General features: G+C 38.2%; 1 protein-coding gene across 1 annotated transcript; it reads left to right on the top strand.

Annotated features, from left to right (window-relative positions):
• Positions 1-3,273: 3,273 nt before the first annotated feature.
• Positions 3,274-22,428, top strand: LOC307139184 (uncharacterized protein; the record flags this gene model as incomplete). Its single annotated transcript, XM_079838077.1, has 25 exons — positions 3,274-3,294; positions 7,077-7,161; positions 7,267-7,332; positions 8,849-9,123; positions 9,211-9,264; positions 9,353-9,406; positions 9,518-9,571; positions 9,679-9,732; positions 10,639-10,692; positions 11,421-11,474; positions 17,478-17,531; positions 17,637-17,690; positions 17,782-17,826; positions 18,064-18,117; positions 18,241-18,294; positions 18,460-18,513; positions 19,187-19,258; positions 19,416-19,451; positions 19,578-19,622; positions 19,714-19,746; positions 20,302-20,448; positions 20,551-20,727; positions 20,815-20,905; positions 20,995-21,072; positions 21,820-22,428. 25 exons carry the CDS (start codon positions 3,274-3,276, stop codon positions 22,020-22,022), a joined length of 1,968 nt encoding a protein of 655 aa, XP_079694203.1. The 3' UTR covers positions 22,023-22,428.
• Between the last annotated feature and the right edge of the window lie 1,816 nt (positions 22,429-24,244).

Here is a 24,244-nt window from a genome sequence, read left to right as displayed (position 1 = left end):
TGTTTGTGCATTTCTTGAATTTTAACGTCCATTACACCACTGTTCAAAAGTTTGGGGTCTGTAGATTTTTTTGTTTAATGATTTTGAGTAGAGATCCTGCCGATCACAGAATGGCAGGGGAATGGGAATCTTTTATCTATAATCTTGCAGAGTTTGGACCATTTGTAGAAATGAAACTAACTCTAAATGAACTGTATTGAGAAAAAAACCTGTAGAAATAGGCTAGAGTCAAGATCTTTAAGAACCACCAAGTGTTTATTTTAGAAAATGAGATAACTTAAGGCTACTGTAGGCCATCTTTCCCAAATAAGGCAGAGTAACATAAAATTATTCCAAACAAAGAGGGGTTAGGCAGACCAACACACATCAGATCAGCTTAATGGGATGTAGCCTCTTAAAACACTGATTACATTTAATAATTGGCATCTATATGTAAAACTGGCTACTGCCACAAAGGACAAAACTATGGCAAGTTTTTTTTTTCTGTTATTATTATGAATGTCTGATGTAGTTGAGGAACCAACTACATCAGATCCAAAAACTAAAATAATGTGAGAGAAATTTCTTGTTCACCAAGGCTGCTTTTATTTTATCAAAAATACAGTAAAACCATAATACTCTAAAATACTATTGCAATTTTAATTAATTAAATTACTCTTTTAATATATTTATAATGTCTTTTATTCCTCTGATGGGAAAGCCATTACTCCAGTCTTCAGTGCCACCTCATCTTTCACAAAGCATGCTAATGTGCTAATTTGGTGCTCAAGAAACCTTAAAGGTCCCATGGCATGGCATTTTTCTATTATTTTATAGTGTTTCCTGAGGTGTACTTATATTGTTAGTATGATTTTTACATCATAAAATGTCATAATTTAGAAATAAAAGGCATTTTGTCTATACTGCTGTTTGCCCTGTGGCTGACTGCCCTGTTTCAAGAGGCGTGTCTGCTGTGAGAATTCAGTAAAAACGCCCACTGTTGTGATTGGCTGACATCTTTGCATTTAATATGAGCGGAGGGGGCGTGGTTTAACGAGGTCTACGACGCACGAGCTGCTGCCAGAGAGACGGATGGACCTGAGTTCACTTCTCATCAGTTCTCTCAGCATGTCTCAGTTCAGGGTGAACTGTTGTAATTACAAGAATATACTTCAGGTTATTAGTTTATTTCTAGTCGGAGGGGCTGTCACTCATGTCAGAAAGTTAGTAACTTTAGTAAATTATGGATCAGCGCTGACTCGAGACGCGAACCGTTTAGAACGATTCAGTCCGATTTGGTGAACTGATTCGGCTCACTAAAAATAACCGATTCAAAAGAATGATTCGTTCGCGATCCGGACATCACGGAGACGGAGCGATTGCTAACAAAGTTATTTATAGTAACTACTGAGTTATGAAAGCGCTGTCTGTCAGCGCGAGTTTATTGTGTTTGTATCTGAGAGTTCTGAATAAACACGAGTCCCAGTCACACCGAGTCCTCTTCATCATTATTCTACCAACTTTGTAACACATGCAATGTACCATTACAGCGAGATGAACGAGTTAGTAAGTTTGATTAAAGCATTATTTCTAGATATGTTCCAATCATATGAAAAGCGTCAATGACGCGCATTGAGTAACTTACACAGCGCAAACAAAGACACAACAGCAGTAATCGAATGTAATCCAGTTTATTGTGGGGAAAGCTGGCTAGCCTAGCCGGATACCCTCACGCTTACCCCCCTTCTGCTTAATCTCACGCCGCGTTTGGTGCCTCCGCTGTGGGCCAGATGCAGTACTGGGGGTCGGGGATGTTGAAGGCCGAGCTTTGGCGTGCGTGAGGTTTATTTCTAAAGATGTGGCTCTGCCGATGTTAAGCAGAAACTCCCGACTGTATGCACATTTAAGAACAGATAGACGCCACGAGGACGTACAAAAACACTGACTCACAAGATAGAAAACACTGTTCTGTCGGGAGAGAGAGAAGCCGCAGTGTGTGCACGAATAATAAATAATTAGCTACACATAAGAAATCACTGATCACAGATCAGAAGGAACTGAAAAAAGACATCTGTTTTCATTTGTACATCCAAACACTGAGAAACTGCCAGCATTCACTCGTTCACAACCCATGATCTCTCGAGCGCTTGCATGGGCGCGCCAGATTCTCTGGGTGGAGGAAAGGGAGGTAACCGTTCCTGCTTGGACGTCAAACCAGGAGACTTCAGGATTGGCTAGTCTGGCCTGTCATTTTCTCAAAGGCAGAGAAAGACAGCCAGAACTCGGTTTTACACCGATCAACATTTCTATCCACTTGGGGACAATATTCAGGCTAGGGGAACTCATATTAATGTTGAAATACCTCATAAAATTAAAATTTCATGCCATGGGACCTTTAATGTTTTTGTGCTAAAGGTGATGCATGTTTTTATCAATCTTTGATGAGTAGAAAACGCAAAAGCAGCATTTATTTGAAGTAAAATAGTTGAACTTTTGATCAATGGAATGCATCCTTGCTGAATACAAGTTTTCAGTTTATTCCCCAAACTAGAGCGGTAGTATATTATCAGTAGCCTGTATAATCATATGCTAGTCTAAGGTGAGTGATGTAGCTGTATAATTAGAGCTCTACATTTTTACTTTACATTTGACATTTTTTTAAGTTGGTGCTCACGATCTTCCTAACATTCGTTTTAACCTAATTTTTATTCAAGCTTTAGCTGTTCATTGGATATTTCCAGCCCCACTTTCTGTTGCTAAGTGGTATGGATAACCACCTGGTATGGATTTTGAGAAATCTATTACATCAATGGCACATTTTTTTCAAGGAGGTCAAAGGGTAATTGAAAATCACAGCTTGCAATTCACGTTTACTGATTAAAGTAATAAACTATGCATTCTACATAATTAATTTAATGTAATAAATTCTAATTAATGTCAGAAAAGAATTGTGATGTCGCTCTGATAGGAGTATTCTTTTTTACAGTGCCTTTACTCCTCACTACTCTCTGAGGAGTGTGTTTGTTTGGGGAAGGCTCAGGTATTTCTCACCCAGATGAGGAGAGTTGGGAGCCTGGGAGATTCTGGTGAAGGACCAGGAGGTCTGTTCGTCTCTCTCAGAACGGGGGGGACCAGCATCGCCTGCAAGGAGGGAGAATGCTTTGAGGACCACTGCAGCTCCTCATTAAACAGTGCTCTCTGCGTTCTCTAAAAGCCCCTTGACTGAGCTAAACCAAGGGGTCAGAGCTCCGTGTCTGTAAAGCACCTGGAAACCTGGGCAGGAGGCTGCTGGCCATGGAAGCCTCCAGGGTGAAGGTAAGATGCAGGATGGGTAACAAAAATGTAGGGGGAATTCAGAGTGGAATCATAGCCTACTCCTTTGAGATATGCAAAGCATGATTCACATATGCTTCAGTTGCTCAGATCACATGCGTTGGCAATTTACAGTAGTTTTGTTGTCGGGTTCATATTGGTTTGGTTTCAAGATCAGTCTTATAAAAAGCTAACAAAGTGTGGGTCGCTGAGGAGAATTCATTTTGATGATGCTTTCACCCTATGGGCTGTTAATTAGTAATTTTTTTTTTTGTTATAATCTAACTTTCAGGCATAGTCTGCTTGTTTTTATCTACAACTGTCAAATGGTATCAAGTGCATGGAGATATCACAGGCTACAGAAATAGTTTGACATGCTTTTATGCTTTAATAATACAGTTTAATTTTCCTTAATGCGTGTCATCAACAACCTATTATTTTGGCTACTTGGCCTATCAGACCTGTATAAATCATATTACATAAATACTCTGATTTTAGTACAATTGTTTAGTAATTATTTACTAAAGTTATTTGGTAGCAGTTAAAGGCCAGTTCTAGATTTTAAGCGCGATGAAATCGTGTGCGTATCACTCATACAGCACCTCAGTGTCCCAGAGGGCCTGTGGGTTGGTGGGGAAGCCAATACTTTGGCCCTATGAGTCAATAGCTCTGCTCTATCAGTCTTTCAGGTTGTGGAGAATTAGAAGAAATTCAACTGATATGCAAACTGTGTAAGATGGCATTCTTAGTGTTTCCCTGGTCTTTGTGTTAAAAAAAATTGTAGCTAATGTTTCTGGTTCTTACATTGACTGTTAACATGGATATATTTTTCAATGTCAATGCATAATTTTTTAAATGATTAGCCATTTTTTCCTCCTTTGCAATTCACTTAAATAGCTCTGAAAATATGTTTTTTTCTCTCTAAAGAATATTTAATTTAGTCACTGGATTAATGGGAGGTCATATGAACTGAATATACACCATCATTCAAAATAATCAATATGCTGATTTGGTGCTCAAGAAATATATTTTATTATTATCAATGTTGAATACAGTTGTGCTGCTTAATATTATATGTTTTTTTCAGTATTCTTTGATGTTTAGAAGGTTCAAATGAACAGCATTTATTAGAAAAATCTTTTGGAATATTATAAATATATTTACTGTCTATTTTGGTCAATTTAATGTCATGTGCTTTTGAAAAGGCATTGCTTAAATTTGAACTTAATCCTGTTGGTTATCTGCCATTTAACAAGTGACCTGAAAAAAAGGCCAGTTGACTACTTTGCAGTTTTTATTTGTTGGAAAGGTCAAAGGTCACATGATGTGTACTGTATGCCCTGAGATGAGCATGCAGTACTGCTATTTAAGTGAATTGCAAAGAAGAAAAAATGGCTAATCATTTTAAAAAGATGCATTGACAATGAAAATATATCCATGTTAACAGTATGTAAGTACCAGAAACATTAACTAAATTTTGTAACATTTGAAAAATAAAGAAGGACAACAAAGTCCAAGGAAACACTAAGAAAGCCAAATCATATACAGTTGAGAGAGAGAGAGAGAGAGAGAATGAGAGAGAGAGAGAGAGAGAGAGAGAGAGAGAGAGAGAGAGAGAGAGAGAGAGAGAGAGAGAGAGAGAGAGAGAGAGAGAGAGAGAGAGAGAGAGAGAGAGAGAGAGAGAGAGAGAGAGAGAGAGAGGAAAACTGGCCTTTCAACAGTCTAGTCTGGAATGTGAGAGCAACATGAGAACTGCAGTATTCAGAGGACCTGATTGAAATCACCCCTAGACCGCCAATTTTACATTTACATATACTGTATGTTCTTGGCTAAATATTTTACTCTATAAATAGCTATTACTTGAGCATGCAGCTGAAACTGGCAAAAAAAAAAACTTAAGATAAACTGATACTGAGGTCTAACAAGTGATACAAATCTAGATTTCACTTTCATGTCTTTCTCTAGTATTTTTCTAAGGTGATTTTCTATAGGGAGTTTTGAACACGTGCTCCTCTGTTTAACAATGACCACTAGAGGGGGTTATATATATATAACAACATCATTTGAGCTCTTACCAAAATATCACTAGGCCTAGTTATTGTTCATGTTTATTTGTGGGATCACACATTTATCTTTATCGCCATTTTTTGAAAACGATTTTGTCAGCAGGGTTTAATTGCAATAATTGTAATTTTATTATTATTATTTTTAATATGATGGTCCATGACCTCATTAGTGACATTTGATCTAATCACATGAGGAAGTGCAAAACAGGAAGAGAGGTCATTTAAGCACAGAGGCCTTTCTTTTAAAAAAGAAATCTGCGTCAGTTAGGCTACTGCATATTTCCATTCGTTCCAGCAAAAGACCGCATGAACAAGGAACTGGATTAATGTAAATTATAATTTCTTTTAGCAAAGTGGAAACACCACTTGTAAATTACGTTATAAGTTATAGTGGCAAGGAAAAAGTTAAAGGAAGAAACATTTTGTGGAACCACGTCTTTTAGGGGAGTCCTCCTTTGTCTGGCTATCACCAGACCAAGCTCAATCGTTTAGGATTGAACATTGGTCTGGGGAGTCTGCTCTGAATTTTTACTGCACAAGAGGCGTGATCAACAGGCATCATTCAAATGACTCTGTATGCAATTGGATAGTCTTTCAACCAATCAGACCAACGATCCATCGCTTCTCTGTCCGTCATTGTGTTAAACCCACCAATAGCGCGCCAGGTGGATAAGCCGGTTTGTGATTGGTCCCCGCAAATTTGTAACAGAAGCAGGATAAAAAATATTATACAGGTTTCCAGCCTGAGCTGCTGGGCGAAATCAAATCGCCGGCAGATCGGGCTGGGTTTACCCAGTCTAAGTCCTCCTGGCCCAGCTAAAAAGACAGATCACTGTTCTATATGTAAATGGATTGTCCGTATCGCTAATGAAGTTTGTGAATCCATTTGTACCACTACATTTAATACATTAGGGAATAGTTGACGAAGGGCCGTTGAATTATTAGAAAAATGCACACCCGAGGTAAGTTAGTAATGCGTGGCCGTTACACCCCGGGTGTGCATTATGTTTTCCGGCCCAGGATTATTCCGCTTATACGACGGTTACCACTGATGTACCACTGATGATGTATTTCAAGACATTTGCCAGATTTTGTCCTTAAAACGCTCTTGTGTGCAGGACTAATTTCTTAGGCATCTAAACCAAAGCCTCTAGTAATGTAGGCTTCAGTCACTGAAAGCACTGAAATCATTTGGCGAAGTGATATGGAACTGCAATGTGGTCAAGACCTTTAACTAATTTTGCCGTGCGTTTCCCATAGGCGCTTCCCTGAAACACGCACTCCTTAGAACGTCAGAGCCAATCAGATTCAAGCATTAAGCAGCCCAGTAGTATAAGTTATTATATTAAAGCTGCAGTCTGTAACTTTTTGCACTCTAGAGGTTAATAAACTAAACTGCATGCGTCTTGTGGAAGAACATTGCAGCCGGAGCTACTTCTCTCTGTTTACGTCTATGGCGAGTATGGATTCTATAATAAACACTTATTATACGTGTACCATAATGATTCAGGGTAAGACAAAAACACGGTTTGGAAAATGGATTCATGTTGTACATTCTCGTTATATAATTTTTGTAAATCTTGAACACAAAAAAAGTTACGCACAGCAGCTTTAATAAATCATTATATTATATCAACTTTCTTTGACTTATTTAGAGTTGCCACCATGATGTGTTACTGTAACAAATCCCTATGCATTTGTTTGATTTGTTGATGTCAGGTTTTGGCTGTGTCACTCAGCTCTGTGTTCCTGTTGTGTGTCCTGCCCACTCAGGCCCAGCAAGATTACTCTGGTTTACAATCAGGTGAGACAACATCACCACCAACATGCTTACATCTAACTATGTATAAATAGCCAATAAAACATTAAAATGGCAGATTATTTTTTCTCCCCTTTGCAATTGCAGGAGCAGAACACCTGTACGAAGGCTCCTTAGTCGGGCGATATGATGGGCATTCTGGATACACTGATAGTGGTAAATAAGATGTCACTGTTCATACTACAAAAAAACAAGACTAAATAAAAAATCCACCAAAATGAAACCTCAGTGGTCGTGCTGTATTACCTACTTTTATTTTGATATTCACTTTTCAACAACATTCAACCCTCTTTTGCAATTTGAACATTAATTAGTGGTGTTGCAATAAATGCAAATTTTAAAAAAAATATATAAAAGTTAAAAATTCATAAATCTCACATCACTAGTACATCATAGTATTATTGTTATTTAATGCATAAAAAACAGTTTTGCTTACTTTATGCAATATAAATATAAATATAGCTTAAATAAAAAATACAATATCATTTAAATCCTCTTTGTATTTATTGTATTCTGAGGATGTACATTTTTCATTGGTAAATGTTGTTTTTTGTCTAGTCTTTTAATTTGTTTTATATTTGTACAGCACTTTGGTTTCAGCATCTGTTTAACTAAACTAAACTAATTTATTACAAATAATTTCCTATTTTTAGAGCAAAAATACTTGGACATTTACAAAATAGATTCTCACATTTTTCTCTTTAATTTACATATACATTTTTCTCTCGTAGTTAATCTACAATTACAACACTGAAATGTTTTGTATTCTGAAATATATTGTATTATATTATATTTATTATATTATTATGGTGACACTTAATAATAAGGTCCCGTTAATTAGCATTAGTTAAGGTTGTAAATATCATCAATGACAATGAGAAATTTGTTAAATGTTTAAATTAACTTCAACTAAGATTAATGAATGCTTAGAAGTATTTTTTCATTGTTCGTTCATGGCAACTAATGTAGTTTACTAATGTTAGCAAAAGAAACGGTTACACTTTATTTTAAGGTGTCATTGTGACAGTGTAATTATATATTTAAGTACTGAGTAATATTAATTAACAACATGTACTTACTAAAGGGTTCGGGTAGGATTAGGGTTTGGTTGAGGTTTAGTTGCATGTAATTATGCATAATTTACTGTTATTACTATTGTAAGTACATGTAATATATTGTGACGTTGTGCACTTTCCAGAGAAGCAGACAGGAGACTAGAATCCGGTATTCAAACACCCAACGGGCTGTGTTTTATTTCCTGAACATGTACAACCTAAAACACGGGTATCAGGAGGTGTCTTAACTTTCCAAAAACAACAAAAAGCCAGAGAGATCGAGACTAACTCCTCACCGCCACTCAACTAACTTTTTTATGTGTCCCGCCCCCTTCTCTATTTCTCTCCCGGACACCTCCCCCCAACAGCACGTGAATCAAGTAAGCCTATTTATAATTGAGAATAAACATCGTCAGCGCCACAATATGTAACAAAGACACAGAAAAATAAAGTGTTACCAAAGAATCCTTAAAGTGTAAATGACATAAAAAATTAAAAATCTAAGGTCTATTTTTATACCTTTTAGATTACAATTCACCAAAATGTGTTTTATACCAATATATCCAGTGGATTGCAGGAGCAATGGGTGCCTCAGTGTCTTTTTTCTGCTTCCTCAGTTAAGTATCCTGCAGAGTCCAAACGCAGCAATGAAGATGAGGACTCAGCATCTGGCTTCGACCCCTATGCGCCTGCAGCCACCGTGGTCACCATGATCACTGAGGAAACATACCCATATGCCACAGTCGTGGAATCGTTTGATTACGCCAAAGAGGATAAAACCTTAATAACACAGGTGCCATACGGAGGAGACGCTGAGCTGGGGCAGGAGAGACCCACTGAATGCGACTGTGAAGCAGGAGAGCCGGGATTTGGAGGCTTCGCTGGACCCAAGGTTGATTATTGCCATGCATTCATATATTATAGTTTGCTTTCTTATAAAGTGTAATGCGTGCTTCAATTTGATTATGTTTTCTTATAGGGTTCTAGGGGTCTTCAAGGCAAACAGGGGTTCCCTGGGGTCCAAGGAAGGGAGGTAAGAGCAAAACATCAGATTATAATGTTCATGGTGTTATGCAACATTAAATAATTAAGTGCAAGCAAACTGGATGTCGTTTTATTAGGGTTACAAAGGAACCAAAGGAGTAAGAGGAAGAGGAGGAGACACTGGCCCTGAGGTGAGTGACATGAGAAAACACTTGTTCAGTCTGCATCCTGTTCATAATCAGGAGTTTTTCAAAGCATGCAACTGGCAAAGAACTGGCTCACCTTATTTGCTTTCTGTTTAGGGCGACTCTGGGCCTGATGGAGAGGATGGTGCATCTGGTTTCGATGGTGCAATTGTGAGCCAAGACTATTGAAAAACTTTACTATTACCTATATTATTTTGTGTTGAATTGATAATTCTGGAAGAGTCTCTAATATGTAGTTTTCTTGCTCTTCTTCATAGGGCCTCCCCGGGATACCAGGGGACCCAGGTGAAACTGGCTTATCCGGATTGAAGGTAATGCACTGTAACTTAGTTGAGTTTACTTAGAAAATCTGTGGAAATGCATTGCATCAAATTTTACAAGCAAATTAGTTAATCATTTTTGAGTTGATAAAGCTTACTACAACTTTAGGTACCTTGTGTACTTGTATAGGTTACCATAAAACTTTAAGTATACTTGACTTATTCTCTGCCACAGGTATTATGCTGACTCCCAGAGTGCATTGCGGCATTAATAAATTAAGAAATTGCCCTGTTTTACTATTTTTCTGGCTTTATTTGACCATTTAATTTGTTCTTAAAACAGTTTTGTAATAGCATTGATAAGAAGTATGGTAAATTAAAAGTGCCCAAAAAAGAGAACACTAATGGTCATATTGGTGACTTCAAAACCATTTTAGGGGGTTATATATATACAACAACATCATTTGAGCTCTTACCAAAATACCACTAGGCCTAGTTATTGTTCATGTTTATTTGGGGGATTATTTTGGAAGATGCAACTAAAGAGAAAGATAACTGCACTCTGATAACTTGTACTTATACAAATCAATGTATCTTAACTTGGGTGACAAAGGCATAGTAGTACAGATTGGAGATTTTTACAATTAAGGTACAATTAAGACTGTGAATTAAAGTCAACTAAAAAGTGTTAGATCATTTGTTAGGTCGCTCTTAAAAACACTTTAGATCGTGATGAGTGGAAAAGATTCTTGGTTATAGCCGTTATATTATATGTAGGCTAAGGATTATCCACAATGATATTCAATGCAATTTAATATTATAAATATTCAAATTAGGCCAATATTGGTTTTTATTCTTATTATTTTATTTACTTAATATAGATATTATTATACAATTGAGATATTATGGCTTGCATTCATAAATGTGATTGAAATTGAGTTTATTTGTTCCATGCAGGGTAACGTCGGAATAGAGGGTCCTCGTGGAGGAGTGGGTCTCTCTGGAAAGACTGTGAGCAAAATAGCATCTTCAGTAACACATCGTAACCAGGGTTTCCTCGCCACATTACTATGAATGTTTTTCATTTCAGTCAGTGATGTAGATCACATAGCTGAGATGGTCTAGGCCTCCATCTTATAAGTCAAAGCAGCATCTGTGTAGGCTAGCCCATGGGTCCCCCAGAAGGTCCTTAGGGGTCCCCAGAAAAGACAAAGCAAAAATGGATAAAGTCAACCAAATATTCTAACTGTTACATTTGTTAATGTTTCTCTCCTGTCTTGCCGTATAATATACTTTCCAGAATTGTATGTATTTACTTTGTATCTTTCTGGTGAGTTTTTCTCATATAGTCCCCTTTATCTTGCTCAATTGGGTTCCTAACGCAGGACGTAAGCTGCTAACATACGTTTATTGTGAAAGTTGCTTATTAAAATAGTTTTTTATTAAAAATGTTCTTCTTCAGGTTTATACATCCAACATTAAGTATAGCCAATTTAAGTTTGTAAACAATATGTTGTAGTTATTATGTCACACTTGCTATTTATCTAATAAAAAAAAATCATACATAAAAATATATAGATGGATTTAAGATTCATCATATTAGGGGGTCCTTGGCATCATAAAGTTTGAAAACCCCTGGTCTAGCTAATGCATCTTGTTATCATATAATAGATTTCTAACAAAATCCCAGATTTCTCTATGAAATCATTCTGAGATAATATTTTTCTGACTCACTACAGGGTCCTGTTGGCCCAAAGGGTAAATCTGGAAAACCAGGAGGTAAAGGTGTTAAGGTAGGTCACTCCTCATCTTTAACAAATGTTATGTGGTGTACTTGCTTAAATGTAGCGACCAGATGGTTGCTGGTTCAAAGCAGGTCGATAGGTCCACACGGAAACTCTACAGAAAGATTAGCATATTTACAAAGAATTAAAATTTTCCACTTTTTGTATTTATTTATCATGATTTCACCGATCAATAAGAGTAAATGAAAGAAAAAGGAAAAGGAAATGAAAGTTGCACTACACTCTAAAAGAAAAAGGTTCTATATGGCACCAAAAATGGTTCTTGGCTCGTAATCATAGGGGAACCTTTTTAAGTGCTATATAGCACCAATTTTGGTGCTTCAGTGGTTCTTCAGCGGTTCTTCAGAGGTTCTACACCGGTTCTTTGACTAAGGTGCTATATAGCACCGCTACCATATACAGAATATGTTAAGATATGGTGCTATATAGCACCAAAAGTGGTTCCTCTATGATTACGACGAAGAACCCTTTTTGGTGCCATTTAGAACCTTTTTTTTTTAGAGTGTAGGGCCGTGGTTCTCTGGGAATGCGGGGTGACAGAGGGGGTACGCAAACAAAATGCTGAGTTTATACCGTTCATTTAATTCTGCCCAACCTTAAAATAAAAAAACCGAGCATGTATTTCTAACAGGCAAAATGCTGCATCTAGTGTAAAAGCGGGAAAATGGTAGTGCTGTAAAATGTCAAATACATGACATCAAACCAAATTACCTCATCTTTTGCGGTCAAAACTTACTGCATCCACATAAGCAGTGTGCATATTTTGCGTGCAGAGTCTGCTGCCTTAGCAAATCAAATAGCACTACATTACTGCCGTTCTTGACAATGTACCTTTTTAAATTGGGGTTTTAGCACTTAGCATGAAGAACAAATATTGACAGACTGTGCATAGAGATCAATTTAAGACACAAACTCTCTTCGATACAGAAACATACCCTGTGTGAGTTCTTGATTTAATAACATGATAATACATGCAAATGATTTTTTTCCAACATTTGACAATTTTTATACAACAGTTCAACAAACAAAAAGATAATATTAAGTGACGCACATTGTAAACACAGTATTGTCAATTTTGTGTGCTCTATTTTGAGAGTCGTAATGAAAGCCGCAGTAGAGCTGTTGTGTGTCTCCAACACACAGTGATGTTTCGTTAGTGAATGAATCTGTGGCTTTGAATGAATCGGGAGAGTCAATGATTCAATGACTCATTCATAAATATAGCCACTTGCTTCATTACTGAATGAATGAATGACTCGATAACTCACTCATTAAGACTCATTAAGAGTGGCTGTGTCTGAAATCACCCCCCCCCCCCCCCCATACCCTCATTCACTATTCCCTACATTAGTCCACTAATATAGTTCACTTGAGGGAGTGAATGAAAACAAGTGAGCGACTTTGGACACTGAGTGCACCGGAAGGGCTGCTACTTTTGCATAGTTTGTGCTTGCTGTTTAATCATTTTTTTTAATTTAGCTAACTGGCAGCAGTTTGGAAAATGGATGGATGGATGATTCAGCTCTGGGCGCATCTTCTGGTCAGATGCAGGAATTCATTCGGCATGCGACTCTCACAGAGCATTGTGTGTATTCTCTAGCCGTTGAGCATACATCTATACTCATTATTGCGATGCATTATGGGATTTAATGAGTGCACTCCATAACAGCCACTATGGCTGAATCCCAAATGGCACACTTCTATGCACTTTCGGTCTTGTGGACTTACAATGGCTGCCGCGTGCGCGTGTCTGTTAAAATGGTACTTCAGCGCTGGGAAGATGAATGTGCATTTAAACTGGGTCATTTATGTAGTAGAAATGTGAAATTATTTTTGAATTTGGTGCCTTCTAGACTGAGAAAAGACAGAAAATTAATTTTTGTCTCATGTGGATGAAAGACAGCAACTCCCAGAATGCACTTGCTTCGCTGCTCAACGAGGCCACTTCCAAAGCCACGACTACTGGTTATATCACTTGCCCACCCTGACACCGTCGTTTTGATTTTCATAGTAATAAAATAATTTCTTTCAGTTAGAGAGTAGAACGACAATTAAAAACTGAATGTGTCTTTTCAATAAAGTTTAAGTGAGCCAAACGAAAGTCACGGCACAAGATTAGATTAGATTAGATTCAACTTTATTGTCATTACACAAGTACAAGTACAAGGCAACGAAATGCAGTTTAGGTCTAACCAGAAGTGCAATAGCAGCAAGTGCAGGATATACAACGGTTGCATAAGTGCAGGACATGGATATGTACTGAATATATATAAATATATATAAATAGAGAGATGGTAATCCAGGCCGTAGCAGGAGGAGTCAGATTTCATTCATCACGAGAAGAGCTGAGCAGAGCTGAGGTAAGCGCGTCAGTCATTCACGGCACGTGTCCAGTCTGGCGCGTTTTAGATCAGTAATTTAGTTTATATGGTTAATTTAGTTTAATAATTAGATTTATTTGGATATTTAGTTGAAAAATGTATTGTCCCCAACTGAGCATGCCAAGCCAGAGGCAACGAAACCAAAACCCCATCAGGTGACCTAATGGAGAAAAATAAACCTTGGGAGAAACCAGGCTCAGTCGGGGTGCCAGTTCTCCTCTGGCCAATTAACAGACAGCGTATGATTATTATTCTGGAAACTTTACAGGAGACGGAGACAACACGCCGGAGGCAACATGCCGGAGACGGGTTTATTGAGGATGCAGTATTGATGAAACAATTATTAAAGTGCAATATTCGAAAGTTCGGAGGCAACACACCGGAGACGGGTTTATTGAAGATGACATATTGATTTAACAATTATTAAATAGGAATATTCGAACAATCGGAGTCATCACGCCGGAGACGGATTTATTGAGGATGCCGTGTCGATGAAGCAATTTCAGGGGGAGTCTAATTGACACGGTCTCTGCAGACACTTCAGGGTCATGCGTTGGTCATGTCTGGGCGCAGGTCCACCATCTGATCTGGATACGGCCTGGATCCGGCTGACTGCAGTAAACCTAGGATAAAACAGAGAGACTAACATTAGCGTAGATGCCATTCTTCTGATGATGTAACGAGTACATCAGGTGTTATGGGAAGTGTTCCCGGTTCCGACTGACCTAGTTAATGCAGCCTAACAATCATTTAATTGAAAAAGTGTTTTGTGTGTATGCCATAATAAAGAGATGTGTTTTTAGTAGGGATGCACCGAATCCAGATTTTCGGGGTTCGGCCGAATACCGAATCCAGTGGTTAAGATTCTGCCGAATCCAAAACCGAATACCGAATCCTACTCCCATCCTCAGTCCATTATCACAGTAAACACATTAACGAAGTAAACAACGTCCACAGCAGTAGGGATACTATTGACCATTTAACCGTTAACCTAAAGTAAGAACTTTGACCGATTAATACTACCAGTTAAACGGTTTAAATGTTTTTAACGCTTTTTTGTTTGTTTGTTTTTTGATGCATGGTTAATAAAAATATGCTGTATAGCATTATTTGTTTACGGATCGCGTTGACATGTGCAACCACAAACCAGATATATCTCGCAAAATGAAGCAATGGAAAAGCTTACTGTGTGGAACCATTTTGACAGAAAAATACAGCAGTAGTACAAGCTCCTGACTGGTGGAAAGCAAATGAACGGCGCTTCCCGAGGCTGGCCACTCTGAGGCGTTATCTCTGTATTCCCGGGACACCAGTGCCATCTGAAGCCTTGTTTAAGGCTTTTAATAGTGTGGTTTTGGTCAAGTTTACTAAAGTAAACATTGTCGCGTATGTTCTTCTCGCCGCTGTTTCCTGATGGTTTATAGAAAAATTACCCCGAGTCATCCTCTGTCGTTTCAAAGAACAGCACAACGGAGAGGCAGGAGGCACGAGCGCGCGCGCTGTCAGCCGAGGCTCGCGTGCTGCGGAGAAAGAAGGATTGAGGTTTTTTTTTGACGCGGGTTTAACTGTCAACAGGCTGCGCTCCAGACTAACCCACATCACTTAGACATGTTAATTAAAAAACAAACAAACAAACAAAAAACATACAAGGTGTAGATTGAGGTAGCCTAGGCTACCAAATATTTTCATTTGACCAAAGCTTACATTCTTCAAAGCTTACGGATTCAGTGTATTTTCGTTTTGTCATCTTAATTTGGTTATTATTTAAGTGAAAAATATTTAGTGTAGGCCTATGTATTTTATTCTTTTTATTTATATTTTATCTGATCTAAATGTCTGTAGATTCCTTCACGCACAACTCGTAGCCTATTATCTCGGATGTTTCATACGCAAATGTTTTAACAGCGGCTGTTGTTTAGGGTCCTTGTCATCATGAGACAAATCGGACTGAACATGTAGCTCGAATTGAATCGCCTTCTTTTGACTTAAAGTAGCTACTGCCACGTTTTCTGTTCATGAGTTCCATTTTCACTTTCAACGGCGGCATCATTACGTTCGACCCGCGGGGCGCGCATAGTGCAAGCCTATAGGGTTTGGGTTCGGTGGAAAAAAATTCTGAGGTTCGGCAGAAACCGAACCCCCTCAAAAAGCCCAATATTCGGCCGAATCCGAATCCTGGATTCGGTGCATCCCTAGTTTTTAGTCTAGATGGAAGCTTAACTTTCATAGGAATTCATTGAAAAGTTGAAACACTCACTTTGCTCCGCACCGCTCCGTTATGAATGCCCAAGCTGACCGGCCATGCGCATTCACATTCTGTGAGTGAGATCCCACCCCTATTGGCGGGTTGAAAACATGCGGAACTAGCTCCTCCTACTGGCTGTAGTCTCTAGCCTCTGACCAAAAAATCCTCAGACGACGCAAAGTTTGTGAGCTACGCAGAGGACTTTACCCAGCAGTCAAAGCGGCATTACGTCACAAAAGTGCGGGCTCAGAGGAAGACCGTGAGGGTTTAGGGTGCTATTTGGGATCCAGCCAAAGGTTTCGGACACCACTACAAATGGCCTTCCCCTCAAATAGTGCCCTATTTAAGGGTATAGGTTGCGATTTCGGACACACGCGGTGACTTGCCGCCACCTACTGGCAGTTTTGATTTAATATTTTAAAAGTATCGCTTCGTTTTTACCATCATTTCATCTTTCTCAATTGAACATTTTGTATTTAAACCTTTATCTCATAACATTATTCACGCCATTTTAATTGCATTCCTGCCATCTCTAAGCTGCATTAAACAGTGTGTAAATACATCTAGATGCAGCCTGTGCCACTGCAGCACAAAGATGGCTTTTGTTGATACTGATTTCGTTTGATTGAAATGTTTGATTTAGTTTAATTTATTGCTTAGAATTAGAATCAGAATTGGACAAAACATGATACATTTAACAGGGTTAGAAAAACTGCATTAAAAAATGCACCTGAAAATCAATTGAAGGGTCACTTAATGGAATAGGTGTGACAGTGAAGTGGAAGATAGGAGGTGCACAGAAGGATGTTAAATGCCTCAGGAAAAAGTTTGGGAACCACTGCTCTAGGGGGACAGTCCCTTCAAGTAAACACGTATTTTTATATGTCAAAATTCATGAGATGTGCTTCCCTATTCTGACTAAATGTTAATGTCACGAGTTTCATTTCCTATTTGCGGTCCGCATGTGTGGGGGTTTTTATTGTTAATTTTTTTTGCAATTGATATATCAACTGTGGAACTATTTGTGGCATGACATTTCAAGCAAACACAGCAGTGGCTTGCAGTCTCTCATGCTATACTTGGGTACAAAACTCAGCTTCAACCCTGATTAAATGCACTTGATCCAGCTAATAAAGTCCTCCGTGATTATTTGAAAACTACAGCTATGTGTGTTGGAGCAGGGTTGGGACAAAACTCTGCAGTACTGTGGCTCTCCAGGAACTGAGTTTGGCACCCCTGATTTAAAACATATTTATATTTCATACAAGTCTAAAATTGTCATCTTCTCATGTAACAGAACTAATACATTTCCAGTTGAGTCTTGATCTGTCCAGGCTTGTCTTGAGTCTCCCCATCTCTCAACAGGGTTCCGTTGGTAAAACAGGAAAACAGGGTCCTGAGGGACGAGAGGGACAGAAGGTTGGCACCTAATTCATAGACTAGTCATTATTAGTTTGACACACTTTATTAGTCCTATTATTACTGCTGCTGACTAAACCTTCATTTTCTGATTTGCATCATCAGGGTCAGATGGGAGCACCTGGATTCTCAGGAGACCGTGGAGAGCAGGGTTACTTGGTGACAAAACACTCGCAACCTTTCTCTTTCTCACATTTAGAAAAAAACCCAGTAGTAATCTCAATTTAACTATTTTTCATTATGTTATCAGGGTTATACAGGAGTTCCCGGAGACCGTGGCGTGACAGGACCAAAGGTCTGTTTTGATAAAATGACATGATGGTTATCAGACCGTAAACTAAGAGAGAGATTAGCACAGTGGAATTCCCGTTTGCCTTGTCTATGATAATATATGTATACTCACAATGTTCTATAAGCAAACACTTCATATTTGACAATTCCAACTAAAAGCTTTTCCTTGAATCAGCACTTGGTGACTAACTTTTGGTATTACAGTAGGCAAATTTCTCTTTCCGTCTGCTATCATCTTCAGGGTACTAAAGGTACAGGTGGCTTGCCAGGAAGTGATGGGGAGCCGGGAGAGGATGTGAGTAGCAAACGGTCTCTGATGCAAATGTCATTGTGGGGAAAAAAAACTCCTGAAGTACTCTTTTTTTTTTTTCTTCTGAACTACTACTACTACTACTAATAATAATAATATATTTTCCAGGGTCCTCTAGGTGTTCCAGGAGTTGAGGGGGTGCCTGGGATTTTTGGACCCAAGGTAAGAGAAAATAAAGGAGTATATATAGTGTTTTATTTACAACTTTGGAAAAATCACTTACCATTTCTTTGTAATTATTTGTGTAATTTACTATAGAAATTGTTTCAAAGGATTTTTTTTTTTTTCCAAAAAGTTTGAAAATTTCCATCTTCCTCTTTTCCTCAGGGTTTGAAAGGTGATCGTGGCCTGAGGGGGCCATCTGGAAGAGTAGGAAGTGTGGTAAGATAGGAGTTTGGTATTAAATATTTCAAATGCTTGCGACACAAACAGAAACCATGCCAAACAAGAGGTTAATCTGTTGACATGACATGTGATCTCTTCTAGATCAAAACAAAAGCCACGTTATTATTCTGTGGGAAATCACCAGAAAATTGATTGTTGGAAATCACCAGAAAATCTGCTAGATTATCTGGTTATTTTGGTGAAACAGTGATCCAGAGGGGAAAGTCCCTGAATGGTGGGGATTTACCTAACTGTACGCCAGTCCCGAGACAGAAAGTGAAACTAATATCTGTCTGCACTAGCTTCTATTTTTACCTTCAGCAGTTTCGTTACACTGAACCTGTTTCCTTAAACATCATGCAGTGTAGGCGTGTTTACTTCTCAGATTATATGGATTTTCCCTTCAATTTTTCCGCCTAAAGGAAATGAGACTGTACTAAACTATGCATAGCATAGTCTAAACACGACATAAACATGTAGTTTAGTCTACATTATTAAAGGCAATAAAAGATTACTCTTTTATATGTGACCAACACAAATATACTTCAAGCGGAACTGTAAACATTGTTCAATACTGTATGTTTTGCCATAACAAGAACATCAACTTGGATTTCTTCTTTTTTCTTTAATAAAAAGATCAAGCTTGAGATTGTTTGTTTTCCCTCCATAGGGTCCACAAGGAGACAGTGGGGATGCTGGAGTTCCGGGGAAACCCGGGCCAAAAGGCTTGCCTGGTCCCACAGTATGCAACTAATTTCAGTTTCTGAACGATTAACCCGTCTATTAATCAGATGCTTAGTTTCACTATTTGTTGCTTTCCAAATCTGATTGATGACACAGTTATGACTCTTAGAACAGGTGCAATTAGTTAAAAAAAATCCAAATGTTCTGATTTACAGGGTGCCAAAGGGGAAACAGGAACAGATGGTGAGAAGGTAATATAAAAAGCATATCATATCAGTATAATATTAGCCACAAACTTTTTATAAGCATTAGATTATGTCACAATTAAAATGATTTATTTGGAATTAATTATTTTATTGAATTCATGACTCCTTTAGGGGACACAAGGACGAAAAGGAGGGAAGGGTGTTAAAGGAGATAAGGTAACAGCCATCAAAGTTTCTCTTCCTGTTTCCATTATACTAGCCACAGTTTTTATTCTAACCACACTTTCGTCATTGTTTTACTTCACAGGGAAATGCTGGATCTCGTGGTGACAAAGGCCAGGTTTGTCATCACTGTTGAGTGAAGCTATTTTACGTCAGAGTCGTGGCACAGTGGTAGTCCACAAGCTCATGACGTACAAGGATGCAGGTTTGAATCCGGACTACACTGTTACTCCACAGTATTTCCTCTCACTTTTCATTGTCCTATTTAATAAAAAACAAAAATTCCAATAATAATAATATTACATTTCATATAATGGTTTTGAAATGTTATTATAAAACAGTAATAGGTGAAATATTATTACAATTTTAATATATATTTTTTAAATAACTGTAGCCATTACTCCAGTCTTCAGTGTCACATGAGCCATCAGAAATCATTCTAATATAGTGATATTCCTTTTTCCTGTTATTATCAGTGTTTAATATTTTTGTGGAAACCATCACACATTTTTTCATGATTCTTTGATGAATAGAAAGTTCGAAATAACATAACTTATTTGAAATAAAAACATTTTGTCACAATTTAAAAAAGAAATTAGTGTAAAAAACATTTTTTTTAAAAGAAGTAGGTCCCATTGTTTACTTCAAGTAAAATACTTTTTTTTATGTGTAGCGTGGCGTGAAGGGTCGTTTCGGCCGCGATGGGCTTGTTGGTCCTATTGGACCTCCAGGTCTTCCAGGTCCCAGAGGAGATGAGGGACCTAGAGGAGACCTGGGAGGGAAAGGACAGAGTGGGCCGAAAGGAGAGCCTGGTGAAACTGTGCGTATCATCATGATTATAATGAGAAATAAATAAATGTTGGGTATGCGAAATTGTTTTAGGCCTGAACGCAGAAAACCTACAACTCTGTGCTCTGTGCAGGGTCCAGGACTGACGGATGAGCAGATATTGCAGCTGTGTCAAGGTGTGGTCACTGCTCAGATCTCCCAGTATGCTGCATCTATACGTGCCAAATGCGTACAAGGCTGTCCGATCAACAACCGTACCCTCATCGGACCCCCAGGTGTCACAGGACCCACAGGAAGTGCAGGCAAACCAGTGAGCTGATATATGAGTCACCATAAACCTGTCATATAAAAGCACTTACATTTAAAAAAAAATAATAACACACTGCATTTCATTCAGGGTAAAGCAGGAAAGGTAGGTGCTAAAGGAGAAAGAGGCCCTCAAGGCATAAAAGGTCTGGAGGGCCAGAAAGGAGCTCCAGGGGATCGAGGTACTGCGCCAACATCACTATTAAAAGTGTTTTAACTTAACATAAAAGCAGTTTATGCATACAAATGAGCTCTCTGTGTTTTTCCAAAGGTTCTAAAGGTCAGAAAGGACAGAGAGGTGATGCTGGAAAAGGTCTTCCAGGGCACGATGGTCACCAAGGCCTCAGAGGTAAGAAGTTTTTCTGTCTGCTGCTTTTTGGGGCGTTTTCACACCTGGTTCACTTAAAAGGTGTGTTTTGGAAACTGCCGTTTTCAGCCTTAGTTCAGTTCATTTAGGCTTATATGAACATAGCAATCATGCTCGGGTTCCCTGCACCAAATCAGTCCAATATAAGACCAATATATATATATATATATACACTGATAAGACTAAACATTATGACCAATCACACAGGTGAAACATCTGTTGAGCATCTCCTAGTCAAGATCTGGGGTGATTAGATGGCGAACAAGTCAATGTTTTTCTCGTAGTCAATGTGTTTGATGCTGTATAAATGGGCAGGAGGAGTAAAGACCTGAGAGACTTGTTATGGCCAGGCGACTGGGTCAGAGCATCTCTCAAACGACTAGGCTTGAAGGTTGCTCCCAGTCAGCAGTGGTGAGTGGTGAGTGGTGAGAAGAACAGTGATCCAAGGAGAGACAAACCAGAAAAAAAGCAACAGGGTGTTGAAAGCCCAAGAAGGTGGGGTGGGGTTGGTCTGTTTTGTCGGCACACAAAGGACCAACAGCATATTAGACAGGTAGTCATAATGGTTTTGGCTCATCAGTGTATGTACACTTTGGTACTCTTTGAAATGTTGCCTTGTAAAAGTGAACCGAAACATTGTTCCTTAAAAGATCTACAGGTCTGAAATCTCCCTCAATAACTGTGGATCGGATGTAGTTACAGTAACTCGTGGTGTATTTCTCCCAACAGGACTGCCAGGCCATCCAGCAGAACCTAAAGATGGCATTGAGGGGCCACGAGGACCTCGTGGGTTTCCCGGGCCTGTGGGTCAGCCTGGCATGGCTGGTGATGCAGGAATACCTGGCGTGTGCGAGGCGCGAGACTGCAGCATTCACGCACCTGTAGTGCGCAAAGAGATGGGATTGGTCAAAGGCCCCCTCAGCCAGGCCTGAGAACAGGGAGGATTGTGATTGACCTGGGACAAGAAGGGCCTTTCCAGCAGAAACCATGAAAATAGTGCTGTTGGGTGCAGACTGGAGTCAAGTCCTGGAGATCAAGTCTCTTTCGGGTTTTGTTTTACTGAAGGCCTCAATTGAAACTACACATGAATACTACCAGCACTTTTGCTTTCATTCATCAAAAATGTTTTGGTTTCATTATGTATACAGTACAGACATGTAAATAATTGTGTAAAGCATCTTAAATATACATCTACTGTGCCCTGAAATATCATGTTTTATTTTCTCTAAAAACAAGCCTTAAATTATTTAGAGACAATTCAGTTATTTTGCCTAGTAGTTTCAGGGAAATATGTATTTCCCTTTTGATTCATCAAGCTGAATTAAAGATACATTTTTGTAAACTGTGTATGATTGTGTGACATGACTATAGTGTAACCACAAACATTTTGGATCAGTGTTCAGGCCATTAGCAAACATTTTTGAATGACTACAAAATCGTTTATAACAGGGAAATAAAGTTTATTCACGTCACTAAACATTTAATAATCTGCAAATTCTATAATGTTCAATGTAAAAAGAGAGCGTTTAAATCCATTAACACAAGTAGTATTGGTACATATAACTTAGCAATGTGTTTGATTTGGTTCTTTGGTCTTGTTTTATACACTTGCCCTAGTATTTGAACACTTTTATCCACAATTAAAAAAACAATTAAATGTATTTTCTGTATAAAACAGGTTATCAAAACAAGCAGTATTTATTTATATATATATATATATCAAAACATTTTATGACAAAAATGTAAAACACATTGATCAAAAATGAAGACAAAGTCTTTGACACTTTCGGAATAGCTGTGTTTATTGTTGACATAATGAACAACAACAGTGATTATTCTGCCAGGAAATGACTTCATACAATCATGAACTTAAAGCCAACTTTGACTCAGAAAAGCTCTAAAATCATTTGTTTGCCAGTGATACTTGGTTTGATATTTTGTATATAATGCAAGGAACTGTATATAATTTAAAGTTTGATATTAAAATAAAGGTTTTTTTTATCTATAGTGTATAACAGATGTTGTTATACGTTTCATTTGACTATTAAAAAAAATCCACTTAAAAAAATATATATATTTAGAAAATTTTGCGCAAATAATACTTTCTAAAACTGTAAATAATAAAAATTTCTCAGTTTTATGTGCCAGTCCAGTGCCCCTAATACTAACACTGAAACATACAATCATCAGAGGTAGATATGAAACAAAGAAAATACACAAAAATAAATAGTTAATTAGTAATACAGTACTATGCTGTATGTCATTTTTCTATGGGCAGCATTATCATATATAATTACACCTTGAAAGAAAAGGTCAGAGGGTGAGACGTCAAACTCAAATGAAGGGTTTTCATGTGTCTCAATTACACTTAGCTTATAAATGTGTTAAGCATTGCATTAGTTATATTAATACAGTACTAGGCTGTATGTCTTTTTTTGGGCAGCATAATCATATACAATTGTTCCTTGCAAAAAAGAGGTCAGAGGGTGAGACATCAAACCCAAATTAGGTGTTTTCATGCGTCTCCATGTACACTTAGCTATGTGTACACAAACGTTTTACGTATTATTTTAGCTGCATTAATATAGTAATATGCTGTGTCATTTTTAGGGGCAGCATAGTCATAATTGTACCTTTTTAAAAAGGGTCAGACTCAGAGGGTGAGACATCAAACCCAAATTAAGTGTTTTCATGGGTCTCCAACACTTATTAAAGGGTTAGTTCACCCAAAAATGAAAATTCTGTCATTAATTACTCACCCTTATGTCGTTCGAGACCCGTAAGACCTCCGTTCATATTCGGAACACAAATTAAGATATTTTAGTTGAAAGCTGATGCTGAGAAAGGCTTCAGATAGGCCTCCATTGGCATTCAGTACACTTATACTCCCAAGACCGATAAAAGGCACTTAAAATGTCGTTACAAAGTCCATCTCACCACAGTGACTCTACAATAATCTTACAATGCGACGACAATAGTTTTTGTGCGCAAAAAAAATCAAAATAACACCTTTATCCAGCTTGTTATTGCCTTCCGCGTGTGCCTCCACGACGCATGCGCGAGAATATGACGTAGCGCCGGGGTTTGGGAATCCATGAAATGCACACTCTAACCCCATTTTGAGCACTACGCCGAGACCTAAAGCACGATCAAT

The sequence above is a fragment of the Gobio gobio genome, assembly GCF_949357685.1.
Source record: "Gobio gobio genome assembly, chromosome: 15".
Classification (NCBI taxonomy): Eukaryota; Metazoa; Chordata; class Actinopteri; order Cypriniformes; family Gobionidae; genus Gobio; species Gobio gobio.
The sequence above is the reverse complement of the archived record's forward strand: the minus strand, read 5'-3'. Positions and strand labels throughout refer to the sequence as shown.